A 15,521-nucleotide genomic window follows, 5' to 3' on the forward strand; every position below is an offset into this window, starting at 1 on the left:
GGAGAGAGAGCAAGCCACACTGGGTCTGGCTTGGGCTTCTTACACATCAAGTCCACCCACAGTGACACACTTCCTCCAACAAGGCTGCACCAACTCATAGTGCCACGCCCCCCGGGCCTGCAGTGCCACGCCTCCTGGCCGGCGCCACGCCCCCCGGGCCTGCAGCACCACGCCCCCTGCGGTGCCACGCCTCCTGACCGGTGCCACGCCCCCGGGCCTGCGGTGCCACGCCCCCGGCCCTGCGGTGCCACGCCCCCCTCTGCAGTGTCACGCCCCCCCTCTGCGGTGCCACGGCCCTGGGTCTGCAATGCCACTCTCACAAACCACCACAGTTCATCTCACACAAGTGAGGGTGATGAAGTTTGAGATTGCTGACTGAAACCCCAGACATAAACAGGACCTTGTACAGGCACAGGTCTGTAATGTCAGCTGTGAGGGCGGCAGAAGCAGGTAGATTCATCCCATTTGGCATTGCGGAGTGACGGAGTGACGTCGGGGCCAGCCTAGGCCGTTTAGTGATGCTTTGTCTCAAAAAGTAAAGGCAAGCCGGGTGGGGGTGGGGTTGGGGGGGGGGTTGGGGGTGGGGAACCAACAACAACAGAAAGGAAGCTGCAGGACTTTAATCCCAGCACTCGGGAGACAGGGGCAGGAAGACCTCTGAGTTCAAGGTCAGCCTGCTCTTACAGAGGGAGTTCCAGGACAGCCAGGTAAAAGCAGGGCTTGGAAATATAGTGCATCTAAAAGAATATGTGTGAAGCCAGGGATTTAATCTCCAGTACTGCCCCAAACATAGAGCAAACAAAGAAAAACAAGCCAGAAAACAGCAACACAAACTCAAAACAAAAATATATAGAAACCTCAGAAACATTAAACCACCCAGTAATTGCAGCACTTTTTTTTTTTTTTTTTGCCGAGGGACTTGGCCTCTCTTAACCTCTGCATCTTAGCAGTCCCCGCTGTGGCTGCTTTCCAAATAGACTGGTGATCTAGACACACAAACCCGAATCGCTGCCGCTGCCACCAAAACTGTTGCAACAAATTCCCGAGGACTCCGGGGCTTCCCGCTGTGTGTCTGTGCTGTCCCTGTGATCTGCTGCTACCTGCATCTTAGTGTCCATCAGCCTCTTTTACACAGAGGGCAGATTATCACCCCTTCTGGTCTGCTACTGCCTGAAAGAGGGGGCTAGTTTTCATGTTTGGAGCATACATAGGAAGCTGGTGGTTAGTGAAGGGTCTAGTCCCTTTGGAGAGAATAGTTTCTGTAAAACAAATTGCTAAATGATCTTATTAATAAAAACCCAGAGCCAGATATTGGGGTGAAAGCCCAGAGATGAGGGAATGGGACAAGCCATAGCCAACCTCACCTCACCAACTCCTCAGCTTCCAGAGAGACCTACTTTCTGTATACCCACGCCTACCTATATGCCTTTCTGTCCCTGCAGTCTCACATCCTCTCTCTGCCCAGCTCTGTCACTTCTTGTCTGTCTGTACAGACCTCCAGACCTTTATGGTTAACTAGTGTTGTAATTAAAGGTGTGTGCCACCTCGCTTGGCTCTGTTCCCAGTGTGGCCTTGAACTCACAGAGATCCGGATGGATCTCTGCCTCCTGAATGCTAGGATTAAAGGCATGTGCTACCATTGCCTGACTTTTATGTTTAATATAGTGGCTGGCTTTTTCCTCTGGTTCTCAGATGAGCTTTATTAGGATGCACAATATATTGGGGGACACAATATATCACCACAAGTTTCTGCTTCTGGCTCAGAGAGCCCAAATCTTTACTATGATCCCTGTTACAGAAATGATTGGCTCACCTTAGGTCTAATGGAAAGAAAGGTTGAAGACAGAGAGCCTGTCATTGACTGCTGCTTAGGTGTTCTGGTGAAGATGTGTTGGAAGAGATGATTGAGCCCTCCACAGGGAAACATTTTAGTTACCTAATTTACATTGTCCACTTCAGAAAATAATCTGATGATCTGACCCCCATTGTGGTCATGGTTCAGCGCAAGATGTTTACAGGAAGTTGTTCACATGCCTTCTAAGGGCAAACTTCTGCCTAATTATTAATTGCCCAGTTTCAAAGGCCCCTGCAGCAGAAACAAATCTCCTGGGCATACTTTTGTCCACTGTCCCCTTGTGTTGCATAGATAACAGGAACCTGGCTGGTTGGAAGGACAAGCTTATAGATGAGTGTCGGCCATATTCAGAGTGTAATGCTAGGAATGCAAGAAACAGCATAGACCTTTATCCTAAAAACATGGCCGATCTAAGGGGATGTGTGTAAGTAACTAATCAGCGACAGACCTGGTCCCTCACCTGGACCATGTGATTAAAAGGACCATACCAATATATTTTTTATTTGAGTAGCTATAAAGTTAGGAGATGGCTTCAGAAGTTTATGAAAGTTTTTACTTAAACATTTCATTAAACTCTTTTTCATTCTATAATACTAACACGTTTAAAGTAGAGAAAACTGTTAAGGTGTGTATAAACAATATGAAGATTCTTAAAAATAAAGCCTCTGGTGGGCAATGTAGACATTGTTGGCATGCTGGTGTTTGATGCTCTCACCTTTTTCACGGCATAGGTAGATGTACACACATGGGACCAAGTGTACATGTTCATTCACAACTTCTAGTTCCCACTTTCAGCTTTGCACCATTGAGGCTTCTGGTAATTTGTGTGTCTGCTGGGGCATACTACAATCTGCGATAGTCTAGCACTGTTCAATATTTACTTCCTCTTTTAAGAAAAAAATTACAGAAAGAATAGGTAATATTAAAGAACGCCCATTCTTATTTATAAATATTTATGAATGCCCATGGTAGTTTCTTCAGGATGAAAAAGTGAATTCTGAGTCAGAGCCATGCCCAGTATTTACGTTGTGGCATACTGTGCCAATTTCCTCCCCACTCCATCCTCCCCCACTTCACTACTTTATTATCCTACCAGAAATCACTTGCATTTCCAGATACACCAGGACGTACTTCTAACATGAAATACTGCATTTCTGATAGGGTGAGGTCCAGGAGTTGGGCAACTGGTTAGTCACTGTCTGTATAATGTATGTGTGAATGTATGTAGGTTTGTGTGTATAATGAAATGTGGTGCATGTATATATATGTACAATGCATGAAAATACAATTCAATGATATAATAGTGTCATTAACACATTTCAGTGGAGAGACTGTGTCTTCCTACTTGAAAATGTTTTTGTAGGTAATAATCTAAATCTTAATTCTGACCTCAGATGTATTAGTTTTTGTTTGAATGAAGGGCTAATTTTCATGGCAAAACCTACAGGTAGGTAAACTATTTTTAGGGCTTGATTTCAAATCCTGGGATATTATTTCACTTGGCACAGTTAATTTAAACCCAGACTTCCTCAATAGGAAATGACCTTGAACTTTTCCAAAGATGTGTGTGTGTGTGTGTGTGTGTTTTAATGTGTAAGCAAAATCTAACTTTTGTAAAGGCTGATTATGGAACCCTCCCACATCTCCCTCTCTCTGTTTGGTGGGTTAATCCTGGTGTATATTGTTTTCAAAAACAGGATCTGCAGGCCCAAGACCGAGCTCACCGCATTGGCCAACAAAATGAGGTCCGGGTGCTGAGACTCTGCACTGTCAACAGCGTCGAGGAAAAGATTCTTGCAGCTGCAAAATACAAGCTGAATGTGGATCAGAAGGTTATCCAGGCGGGCATGTTTGATCAGAAGTCATCCAGCCACGAGCGGAGAGCATTCCTGCAGGCCATATTGGAGCATGAAGAGGAGAATGAGGTATTGAAGAAAGCTAAGTTTCTGAAATCTAGCAGTGACCTTTTGTCCCCAGAGGATTAAAAAATAATGTCATTGTTCCTTAAAGAATTTTCTGGGCTGGTGTTAATTAAAATTGACTAAATTAGCTGCTGTCTTATATCCCAAACACAGAAAACCTCTAAAAGTTATTCACATGAATGTCTTAAGAACTATGGCCAAAGGATTCTCAAAGCTTAGCCTCTGGGGTTGGTACTGCCAAGTGTATTTTATTGTATTATGAGTGCTGCCTCCTGTAGGCCAGCTGTGAAACTGCAGGATTAAGACCATCTAGGTCCTACCTCATTTTTTTCCTCCGCTCCTACTGCAGACCCGTCTCTGTTGCTTTTTAATCGGGGGTGGGACTACTCCAACACACTTATAAGATGTCCTTCACAGTGTCTTTAGCTCATGAGTTTAGAAATCTCGACCTTAACACCACACACACACACACACACACACACACACACACACACACACAAAGATCTTTTTAAGAACTGAGCAGAGGTGGAGGAAAAAGGCCCCCAAGTCCTAAAGCCTCTATTTACAAACATTTCCAGAGTTGCGCAAACAGTGTGTTGATCGTCTTTTATCAAGTCATTTCATTCACGTAGATGATCAGTTTCAGTCATTTTATGCTAAATATTCATTTTAGGACTGGGAGTATAGCTCAGCTGGAGTGCTTGCCTTGCTGGTGTGAGGCCCTAGGGCCACTCTGTACGTACATAGACACACACAGAGTCAGAAATCATCAGCCTAAGATGAACCTGCAGTACATTTAAGAATATGTCTGTAACATCTGGAATGCAGAACATCAGCATCGGATCTTACCATGAAGCTGTCCATTGTGTACCTGTGCTTAAAAGTTAGAGCATAAGTTTATTTTACATATTCACACAGAACACTATTCTCATTGCATGCATGCAGTTTGGTTTTGTGTTTTTGAAGTCTTCTGTAAATTAAAATTTAAATTCTTTTAAGGGTCTTTTTTATTACTTTTTTATTGAAAATAGTTTTTTTTTCATATAATATATTCTAATTATGGTTCCCCCTCCTCCAGCTCTTCCTAGATCCTCCCCAGAACCCCACCCACCCAAATCCACATCAGTTCTTACTCTCTTATTTGTGAATGATTATCAGTTGGAGATAGCACCTGGGTTAGGAATGTGGGTCTGTGTCCACTTGCGCTCCCAGACCTGTACAGGCCCTGTTCGTGTTGTTCCGTGAGTTCAGGCCCTGTTTGTACCTCTGTATTATTCTCTGTGAGTTCATACGTGTGCCATTCCTGCTGTGTTTAGAGGGCCTTGTTTCCTGGTGTCCTCTATCCCCTCTGACTCTTAGAGACTTTCTGCCTTCTCTTCCACAGGCTTCCCTGAACCTTGAGGGAAGGGAATTGATGGAGACATCCCATCTAGGACCCAGTGTTCTGAGACCTCTCTCATTCTCTGCACATTGTCTGTGGGTCTCTGTATTTATTCCTCTCTGTAGTAGGAATAAGTTTCTTTGATGACGACTGAATAAGACACTGATCTGTGAGCATAGCAGAATGTCATTAGAGTCATTTTGTTGCTGTGTTCTTTTAGCAGAACACAGAACAGTAGTATTTGGTTTTCCCCTAAGGTCTCTAGCCTGTCAGTCTCTGGTTCTTGGCCATCCAAGCAGTACTGAGGATAGGTTTCATCTCATGGAGTGGACCTGAAATTCAATAAGATATTGGTTAGTTAATCCCACAGGCTTTGTAGCAGTATTGTACTAGCCCATCTTGCATACACGTCACCATTGTGGATCACAGGGTTTATAGCTGGGTTGGTGTTTACCTTTCTGCTTTGGTATAGCATGCAGAGTACCTGCCAGGACCCTGAACACAAGTCAGTGAAGGTAAAGGCTCTGTATAGGCACCCCCAGCTTGGCTTCTCCATGTCCAGTGAGTTGTGTAGGTATTGTCTTCAGCAAGGGGGCTCTACCATCAGTTTGTCGAGAGCAGCCTATAGTCTTGGAAATATTTTGGGTGTTTGGAGATTCCCATGGAGCCCCTTGACCAACAACCCATTCCCAGAACTGGAGTCTTCACTGGATGATGAGAGATGTCCACATAGGATGTCCCCCACCCCCCATTATGTGGTGATTCCATTTAGATCACCTTCATATATTTATGCATTTTAGGGTTTCCATGTAACCCCTCAAATGGCCCTTAGTTTTTGCCGATTCTCCCTGTATTCCTCCCTCACCCCCTTTTCTCTTCACATACATTTGATCTCCTGGTCCAGTTCCTGCCCCCATCTGTCCATAACGATTTTATATCTCCTTCTTAGGAAGATGCCTCCCTCCCCACTAGACCCTTGCTCTATCCCTGACATCTGTGCTTCTATAGATTACTTATGGCTTGACTAGCAATGGCATACAAGCTAACATCCACGTATAAATAAGTGAATACATGTTTGCCTTTTGGGGTCTCGGTTACTTCACTGAGGATGATTTTTTTTTTCTAACTCTATCCATTTACCTGGTTCCCTGACCAGTGTGGCCAGCAGGTTTCTAGGGAGAGACTGCCTTCAGTGTTGGTGGGTGAGGCAAAACTTTGAAGTCTTTCTGACGTAGTCTTCATTTCTGAAATGAGCCTGCATGGGAAGCAGAGAGTGATATGTGAAAGAAACCTGAAATGAATCTTTTTGAAAAGTGAAGAGTGTTTTGTTGTTGTGCCTCCTAATTTCTCTGATATATATATATACACCTGTTGAATTTCAGAAAATGATGAGAGATAAAATTGTTCATATGCACTCAAACATCTGCAAACACCAAAAGCCTTTTTAAATCTCAAATAATTCACCATTTCTGTTTTTTAAGGTTGAGGATTTGATGTAGACTCAGGAGTTAGATTGTCAGGTGCCTTTTGTTTTTGTTTTAGGGTGTTTTCCTACCACCCTGTGGACTAGTGAGATGGTTTAGAAGGTAAAGGCATTTGCCGCCAAGCCCGCCAAACTGTTTGGGCCTCAGGACCCACATGTTGGAAGGAGACAACTGTCTCCCACAAGTTGTCTTTTGATGTCCACACATACACCATAGCACATGTATTTCCGTAATTCATACATGTTGAATAAATAATACAATAAATACATTTCAAATTATAAGTAATGTGATAAAAGTATTTAAACCACTGTGTTAAATGACATGGACAGTGGCAAAGCATGACATGGGAAGAGCTGATACTCAGCCAGGAGTCTCCCCTGCATTCTTGTTGACTTTTTGAAAGGCCTTATAAAACTGTTACCAGCCCAGGTGAGATGATGGGTGAGGAAGCCTCGTGTTTTCTAGCCTTCCCAACCCACCGGGCAAGGCGATCTTGTTCAGGCCTGCAGACCACCATGTAGGGCCTACAGGGGCGTTCCATGCCAACTGTTCCTCACTGTTAGCAGCTTGTTGGGACTCCACGTCCCTTTCTAACTCTGACTGTGTCAGGCAGCTGTTACCAGTCTCTGGTGGTCTATGTCCTGATTTGAAGTCAATGGGGGAATCTTTGCAGACTGCAGTGAACGGCTTCTGTCTCAACAGTCCAGGGCAGCGTAGGGTGCCATGATCACAGCTGGTATGAGGTGTGAGGGTACAAAGAACACAGCAAGAGTTCTTGTAAACTTCCCAGACAATTTGTGCTCTGGGGACTCAGGTCTCTGTGAACAGGTATCCTGGCAGTTTTTAGGAGAATCTGCATCTTGCCTGGGGACACCTCTGGCCTCATGGTGTGGGTGGAGAGATGCAGGTGATTGTATAACAGTGAAAGCAATGGAGACCTCTGTTCACTAGTGCCATAGCCAGGTACAGGATCTTGTAAGGGCTGAGCCCCGTCTCCAGTAAGTCTCCCCCCTTGTCATGTGAAATGTAATATTTAGACAGATTAACTTTATCAAAACATGGGGGTGAATTAAACTGGAAGGGTTTTCAGTAGTAATTATTATCTTGGGTCATATACTTTATTGAGTTGCATTCATTTATTCATTTCTAAGACTCAGTCCTTGCAGCATGCAAGGTATCTTGGGAGCGGACATCATCTCTCTTAGGCTGCTGGTATTTTTTTAGGATCGTGGAAGCCACAGCATACTGTTTAGTTCCTAAAACCTTGAGAACTGTTGGTTTCTGAGAAATTAGCAGATAATGTGCCTTTGTTTAACTGAATATATAAAATGTAGGAACTTTTAGGCCTTATGTAATCTTTTTTTTTTTTTTTGTACTTCATTAGATTGTCTTAATTGGGTAGAGTTTTGGGGGGATTTTTATATTAATAGTTTTTAATTGTGTCCTAAGTGTAGTTTGAACCACCAGCAATAATAGTGTCCTCTGGAAACCATTGATTCAACATACCTTAAAGGTTCTATATTCAGTACCTATGTATGATATATATATATATATTTTGCTTGTCCTCCTGCTTAGTGACAAAAACTCATTGTTTTGGGTAAACCTTTGAAAATAAAAACATTCACATTTGCAGTGTCATCAGTGGATTAGTAGAATTAACAGTAAGCAGTCATTTCCTGTGGATTTCTGTAGCTAAGGCTGGCATCCTCCTGTGAAGTACATGTCACGCCTATGTTGCTGATGAGGTCATGGAGGCGGGGAGACATTAAGTAGCTTGCTTTAAAAGTTACAGAAAAGATCCACACCCAGGAGAGCTGGTGTTTCTTAGAGAGCAGATTTCCCGCCCTAGACAGATTTCCTGCTGCAAGGACAGTTTGAAAAGCTCTCAAAATACGAACGGTAGGTACTAAACTGAGGGGCCCTTCCCTTCCCCGTCAGGGACAGAATACTGCCCCCTCTCACCCCCTATCTCTGTCCTTAAAGCCTGTTCAATCATTCTGTTTTTAACCCAGGAAGAAGATGAAGTACCAGATGACGAGACTCTGAACCAGATGATTGCTCGCCGGGAAGAAGAGTTTGATCTTTTTATGGTAATGTTGCAGGAATCATAGGAAACCACTACCTTCCTCCTTTCCCCCTTTTCTAGTATCCAGGATGCCTGCAGCCTGCATACCGGGTAGAACCTGGGTGCTGAAGCCCGTGCATGTGGGTTTTTTTTTTTTTTTTTCCCTCAGAGTCTGCAAACTGGCTGGTTTTAGCCTGCAGACATATTGTGTTTGGCCCACATAGCAGTTCTTAAAATTTTGCATTTGTTGCCAGCATGAAAAGAATCCTGATTTCTGGCTTCCTTTGGAAAATGAGATGGGGCAGTGTTAGGCCCACAGCTCTGTATGGAAGCAGTTGGCCAGAGCGAGTCACAGCCTCACCCTCTGGACAGGCTATGTGGTCCATAGTTCACAGGGATCCACTTCTGATCCCTCCAAGCATCAGACCAGACAACAGCCTGTTCTCAGAGCATTCAGCCTGCAGCTGTGCCCTAGCCAGCTTCTTCCTAATAGGAGCAGGTGAATGGCAATGGCCCTTAAAACTGTTGCAGGGAATATATACAGCCTTTGAGGTGTGTGCATAGGAAGATAAGGCCTTGGTTCAAAGAGCAAAACCTGCTTCTTGTTAAAGAACCTTGGTATTTTAGAATCTATTGTCCATGGCTTTAACCTTGAAGTTCCATGATATATAACATCTATAAGTTTCCTAAAACCTCAGTTTGAGTTACTTGTGAGGTGTACCACATGCCACAGTGGTTGGGGAACAAGCCCCATCTGTGAGGGAGGGTGCTCAGCAGCTTCAGAATGATGGGTACCACATTCTTGAGGCTTTTACACTCACTCTTAAATGGCCAGAACAGTCCTGAGCACGTAGTCATTACATAAGAGATGACTGACTGGGTGGTGATATTTGCAGTTTCAGGCTTTGTCCGGATGACAGGACAGATCTGGATGGTAAAGTATAAGGTTCCCTCCAGTATTTTCAGTCATTATGCTCTTCATCTCGGGCATTTAGCCTGATTCTGGAGAGAAGGAATATGTGTGCACCATAGCTGTGGTGTAGGAACAGTGAAGGACCCTGATCAGAGCACCAGTTGGAAAGCCCTGGGGTCTTGGATAATGCACTCTGCCTGAGCAAGGCGCACAGAGAGGGGAGGTGTATTAAAGGGTCTGTTACTGGCACTGGGGCTATAAGGTGGAGATGTTAGACCCTTTTAGCCAGAAATTACAAGTTTTGAAGAAAAGCTAGGAATCTACACTGTTAGACAAAATATCAGCATTAAAGTGTGCAACTAAATTCAGGACTTTTACTAATATTATTCTGTAACATTGTAGGCCAAAGAAAACAGAATTAAGCCAACTATGACTGAATGGGTTTGCAATCTCTACCTTTTTTTTTTTTTTTAAATAAAAAAAAGCTTAGGAGGGCTTGAGAATAGAGCTGAGGCTGAGAGGATGCTTGTGTCATTTTTGGGGGGAGTTTATTTATTTGTTTGGATGGCTTTTGTCTAGAGAACACAGATTGTGCCCACACGTAATGACTCACACTAAAAGACCATTAACTCTCTGAAAAGCACAGGCAGCCATGGCAATAACTCCTGGCTCGAGAAATGGATTTCTTCCCCACCCAGGTGAAGCCACTCTAGAGAGACTGGGCAGTAGCATGGGGGTCTTCTGTCACTTTCCACAATTATAGGTTCAATTTTTAAATAGGGAGACACATCAGAAATAAACATCGATCTTTGAGGAACTTACTAGGATGTTGGTGACTGGGGAACCCTGAGGTAAGAGGCTTCCCTGGCAGTGAGTCAACACTGTTACGGCCTCAGATACTCCCAAATTAGATTTGACTCGGGGATGGACAGTCCCTGGTGGCCCTGAGATCAGGAAGAAACAGTGCCTCTCCTTCCTTCTTTGAAGCTGGACTTTTGAAGAAATTGGAAACTTCAGACAAAAATGGCGTGTGTCCAAGGCCGGGTCTTCCTATGACTAGGGAGTGAGTATGTGTGTCCCAGGAAGAACGGGCTTGTAACAGGCCAGACTGCCTAAGGGACGATTGTTCTTTTTAGGCACCTTAACTTTGTGAGCGCTCATGCCTGTTTCTTAAGTGTTAGCATCTAAGTTGGGGAGGGGAGCCATGCAGGGTTTGTTCGGTTTAATTTTCAAAACTTAACTCTCTGGCTACCTTTGGCCACTTGGCTATTCGTTAGCACCTCCACCAGGGGGCGGGAAATAGAATTTGACTCCACGCCAGTTTAGTGAGAAAGAAGAATGGAATGTGAGCTGGCTAAGTCTCTGGAGCTCATATACCTAAAGTCTTTATTTATTATTAAAAATTATTTCTGTGCATCACATTCCTAGAGATGTATTTTAATGTATAGATACTGTAATCAAATAGTGTCTTTCAAAGAATACTCTTTCTTTTAAACAGTGGTATTGCTTTCCCCTAAAAACCAAGAAAAATAACTCACCTTTTATACTGATAACCTGTGAGTTTTACCTAAAAATTTTATTTGATAGCATAGCAACACGATTCAGACCTGTATCTTGAGCCAGTATATAAACAATAGGCTTTTAGAGGCCATATTTGCCACAAAGGCTAAAATATAATTGTAAATGTTAAGGTTTCTAGTAAGGCCTTAAGGCAAATATATCATACAGTAATTCAATCAAAAGTTAGTCTTTTTATCCAATAATGACTTAAGATGTTACAGAGGCATTGTGGGAGTAGAATCTCTAGAGAGACACAATCATTTGGACTTGCAGCTTATATTTAATTGATTCTACCTTTCTTTAAAAAAAAAAATCACGTACATGACTTATTTTTATTAAAATTTAAAAGAAAGACTTACTCTCCATTTGTCAACCTACTGTGGTCATTTCACAAGCTCTGGTCTAGGAATCTGGAATTATCTAGCTAGAACTTGAAGTGGCAACATTTTGTCACAGGGTAGGTCATGGGGAGACTTCGTTCTTACTGGTCATCTATCTGATAGCTAGTAGGAGGTTGCCTCATGCAACCTCTGGCTGGCTCCTGCCTTAAAGAAAGCCTCCCCTCGCTTGTTGCCAGGCTTCCATGGGTAGATCTGTTTCTGAGCCAGGCATAAGATGGCTGGATTAAGTCTAGCATCGCAAGCTAAGCATAGCAGGAGAGAGTAGGGCAGCCAGATTTATCTGCCAATGGGATGCCTCCATGCCTCATCGTACCCTGTCCTGCAGACAGAATGATTTCCAGAAATGTTAAAGGAGCTTTGTTTAAGGAACTTTGACCCTAGATTTTTAAGTCACATTTGGGTTCAAGTAGCAAATGTTTCCTTCACATTCTATCAGTTTCATCTTTTAAGAAAAAATATAATTGTTCTATTGCCTCCATCTGGTAGAACCAGAGGAAGAGGAGCAGGTAAATAATGAATGATTAAATGACTTATTTCATTGTGTGGATAGTCTGTATATATGTAATAGTGTATAGATAGAGAAGGAAAGTGGTGCTTTGTTCTTTGACACATGCCAGATCATTCTGCTAAACTTAAAGCCATGGGTTGGGGGCATTTACTTAGAGTGAGACAGGATTTCTAAGGAGAAAGTGAGAGGTGGAGGCACAGGCTTCTAAAGGCAACCAAGGGAAGCCATTTCACATGTATCTTGGCCAGTTGAGAAGAGGCTGACTTTGAGGTGATGTCTGTTGTATTTTCCTAAGAGCTGTACTTTTTAAAAGTAAAGAATTGAGGAGTATGTTCCTTTCCTACCCCCAACTGTGTACTGAGCAGTTGATGTATGGGTGACAGCTGACCAGTGTAAACATCCATGTCCCCTCGACATGTGATGATGGGAGGTACTGATACCTCCCCCTAAATGTTTCTCCCTGTTCAATTAAAATCGCTAATCTTCTTGCTTAAGGTTAATATCCTTAGTAGACTCTCTTTATATATATGCTCAAAGAATTCACTTGTGTTGGAAAGCATTATACAGGTAGAGCTCACACTTAATTTTGTTTCCCCATATATTTATCTTGCATGTAGCATGTGTATGCCCTAAGACATGTGAGGAAGTCAAAGGACAACTTGCTGAATGGATTCTTTCCTTTGGTCATGTCATGTAGGTCTCAGAGACAGAACTCAGGTCGTCAGGCTTGGCAGCAAGCACCTTCACTCACTGAGGCATCCTATGAGCCCAGGGCTCACATTTTTAAAATGCATTCTCCTTTTGAATTTTCTCACTGTTACTTAAGATGGAGCTTTACACACACGTAGGCTAAGAAGATAGGCTAAGAAGAGGGTATCTTCTTCAATGTAAAAATAAATTCAAATGATGGGTATAGAGGTAGAAGGAGATTCGACACATTGAAATCATTCATGTCGACACTGTGCTTGAAGGATGAACTAGAGCAAGCCATCTAGGATAAAAGGATGGGAAGGGATATGTCTGCAGTGGAAGACAACTTCTGAAGATTGTAAGTTCTGTCCCACAGAGTCCTCTTCCCTCTGGTGACACTGTTATCCCTGTCCCCAGCGCATGGACATGGACCGGAGGAGGGAGGATGCCAGAAATCCAAAGCGTAAGCCTCGCCTGATGGAGGAAGATGAGCTGCCCTCCTGGATTATTAAGGATGATGCCGAAGTAGAGAGGCTCACCTGTGAAGAAGAGGAGGAGAAGATATTTGGTAGGGGTTCTCGCCAGCGCCGGGATGTGGACTACAGCGACGCCCTCACCGAGAAGCAGTGGCTCCGGGTAGGTGTGGCTTTTTCAACTCACTCGGTGGCTGGAATGTTCTCTGTGGCTTTGCTGGAATTCTTTGCTGTGGCAGAGTTGCTGATGGCAGGGCCTGGGCTCCTGAACACTGAAGGTCATGGTCACTGTGTGTTTCCAGGCGATGCTTGGGGGAAAAATAGAGTGGAACTTCTTTCTTTCTTTCTTTCTTTTTTTTTTTTTTTTTTTGCTAGAGGAGAATTGGCCATATGAAGTAAGGATTATTAGGGCTGTGAGACACATTAATGTTTTCCAGTCGATTGTCTGGCCATGCCTCACTTTCTCAAAATGGATGAGGAGGGACTTAAAGATCTTTTTAATTGTCCCCTTATTTCATGGTCTTTAGTTGTGGATTTATTTGTGCGTAGCCTGAACAGAGAGTTGAGGGGTGGCATTGTTTTCTAGCTCTGTGATTTCATGGTTGCAGCACATTTGGATATGGAAGGTCCTTTGCACTATTTGGTTTTGATGAAGAGAGTGAAGACCAGAGAGTGTGGGTGATAATTCAGTGGCTATCTGATGTGTTTGCATGTGCCATATCGGCCTGGCATGACTTATCGGTGTTAAACACCAATGATACCTGGACTAGAATCAATGATGGTTGGGGAAAATGTTATTCTAAAGTTTGTGAAGATTTTTTTTTTCTCTTCAGAAAGTGGTAATTTCTCATTTTGACTGGAGACTAAAATCACACAATGTTCCTTTGGGACCCTAGAAATATCACCATGGTCATGGCAGCCATGTGTGGCAATGTCATGGCCAGTGAAGTTCTTTCATTCAGAGGTTTAGCTATCCTTTTCATTCATTTGAGCAGACTTAGTACCTAACAGGCAGAGCAGCCTGGGACATGCTTTCCAGACATGGCCAGCAAGCAAGCACTGGAAATAGTATGCACATTTGGGTAAAAACCAAACCGAACAGAAGCCAGAGTTGGGCACCATCCATTTTCTCAGAGAGGATATAATTCCCAGGCTTTGTGAGCCAAGGATTGCAAAGCCTGGGTCATAAGAGGGGAGAGAGGAACTGGGAAGGGTTTTGAGATTGGCTATCTGAGGCACATGGTCTTGGTACCACTTGAGGGATGATTCTCTCGGGGTGTTGTGTTATGACAGGAATGTGACCTGAATTTCAAAAAGATAGTGTCTGTGGGATTCTGCAACATGAATCTAAGAAGGCATCACTCATACTTATGGATGAACAATTGCATATAAAATATAACTTGTGTGTGGACCCAGTCAAGGATTAGGGTAGCCTCAGAATACAGCTCTATGAATTCCCTTTGTTTGGCTGTTAGGGTTGAAGTTGTAAGACTCATCCTACAATATAAGGTTTTGCTTGATACTCATTTCTGAGCTCAGGAAAATTGGATTTCCTTTCTCTTTATTTAAGCAATATATTAGTCACCTGGAGTATTATTTCAGGAGATGAAAGAATCATAATCTAGGCCCACGTTTTAAAATCGATTCTTTTTGATATGAATAATCTGCAGATGTGTGATAAGCAAGATAGCCCTGTTTATTGGTCAAGATTATAACCAAACTTATCTTTTGTTTTATAATCATAGTGAGTTACTCTTAAGAAGAGTGACAGCATTAATCTTGGGAAGTCTTCATGTTAGGATAGCGTCTCATCATTTACTCTATCCCTTAGTACTTCACATGTAAAGCAACTTAGTGAGCGATTGTGGAAATGAACTATAGTCGTAGGAAAGTCAAAGTTTCCCAATAGTGCTTGGAGGGCGTTCTTAGCGCATGCAGCAGACTCCTGTTTCATCCACCACAGGCACATTTCACAACAGAAATCTAGTCTGTCTTAAAGAACTAATTCCTTAGAGGAAACTGATAGTTATGACTTTTATCCCTAAGGTACCTCATAGTGTGTCAAGTCATCCAAGAGGACTGAAGCTGTTCTCAGTACAGCTTTAGTGGAATGTACCTTTTCCGCAGTCCTTCTGAAAACTATATTTCATATTCCGTATGGTCTACTTGCTGTTAAGTAAAGACACCTGACCCCTTGACCCAAACCCTTGGGAAAAAAATGGATACTTACTGTCATTTGATGCTGTTATTGACCCAAGAGCAATCCTGT

The 15,521-nt window shown here is 43.1% G+C and overlaps 1 protein-coding gene across 6 annotated transcripts in view; it reads left to right on the forward strand.

Moving 5' to 3' along the window:
* Smarca2 (SWI/SNF related, matrix associated, actin dependent regulator of chromatin, subfamily a, member 2) overlaps window positions 1-15,521 on the forward strand; it is a 172,162-nt gene that overhangs the window by 103,148 nt on the left and 53,493 nt on the right. For all 6 annotated transcript variants that reach the window (XM_036208296.1, XM_036208325.1, XM_036208318.1 and 3 more), the window contains exons 25-27: window positions 3,553-3,780; window positions 8,655-8,732; window positions 13,197-13,415. In XM_036208296.1, coding sequence (XP_036064189.1) covers window positions 3,553-3,780; window positions 8,655-8,732; window positions 13,197-13,415 — 525 coding nt within the window. The remainder of the gene's footprint in view (window positions 1-3,552; window positions 3,781-8,654; window positions 8,733-13,196; window positions 13,416-15,521) is intronic.

The sequence above is a fragment of the Onychomys torridus genome, chromosome 1, assembly GCF_903995425.1.
Source record: "Onychomys torridus chromosome 1, mOncTor1.1, whole genome shotgun sequence".
In the NCBI taxonomy this organism is placed as follows: domain Eukaryota; kingdom Metazoa; phylum Chordata; class Mammalia; order Rodentia; family Cricetidae; genus Onychomys; species Onychomys torridus.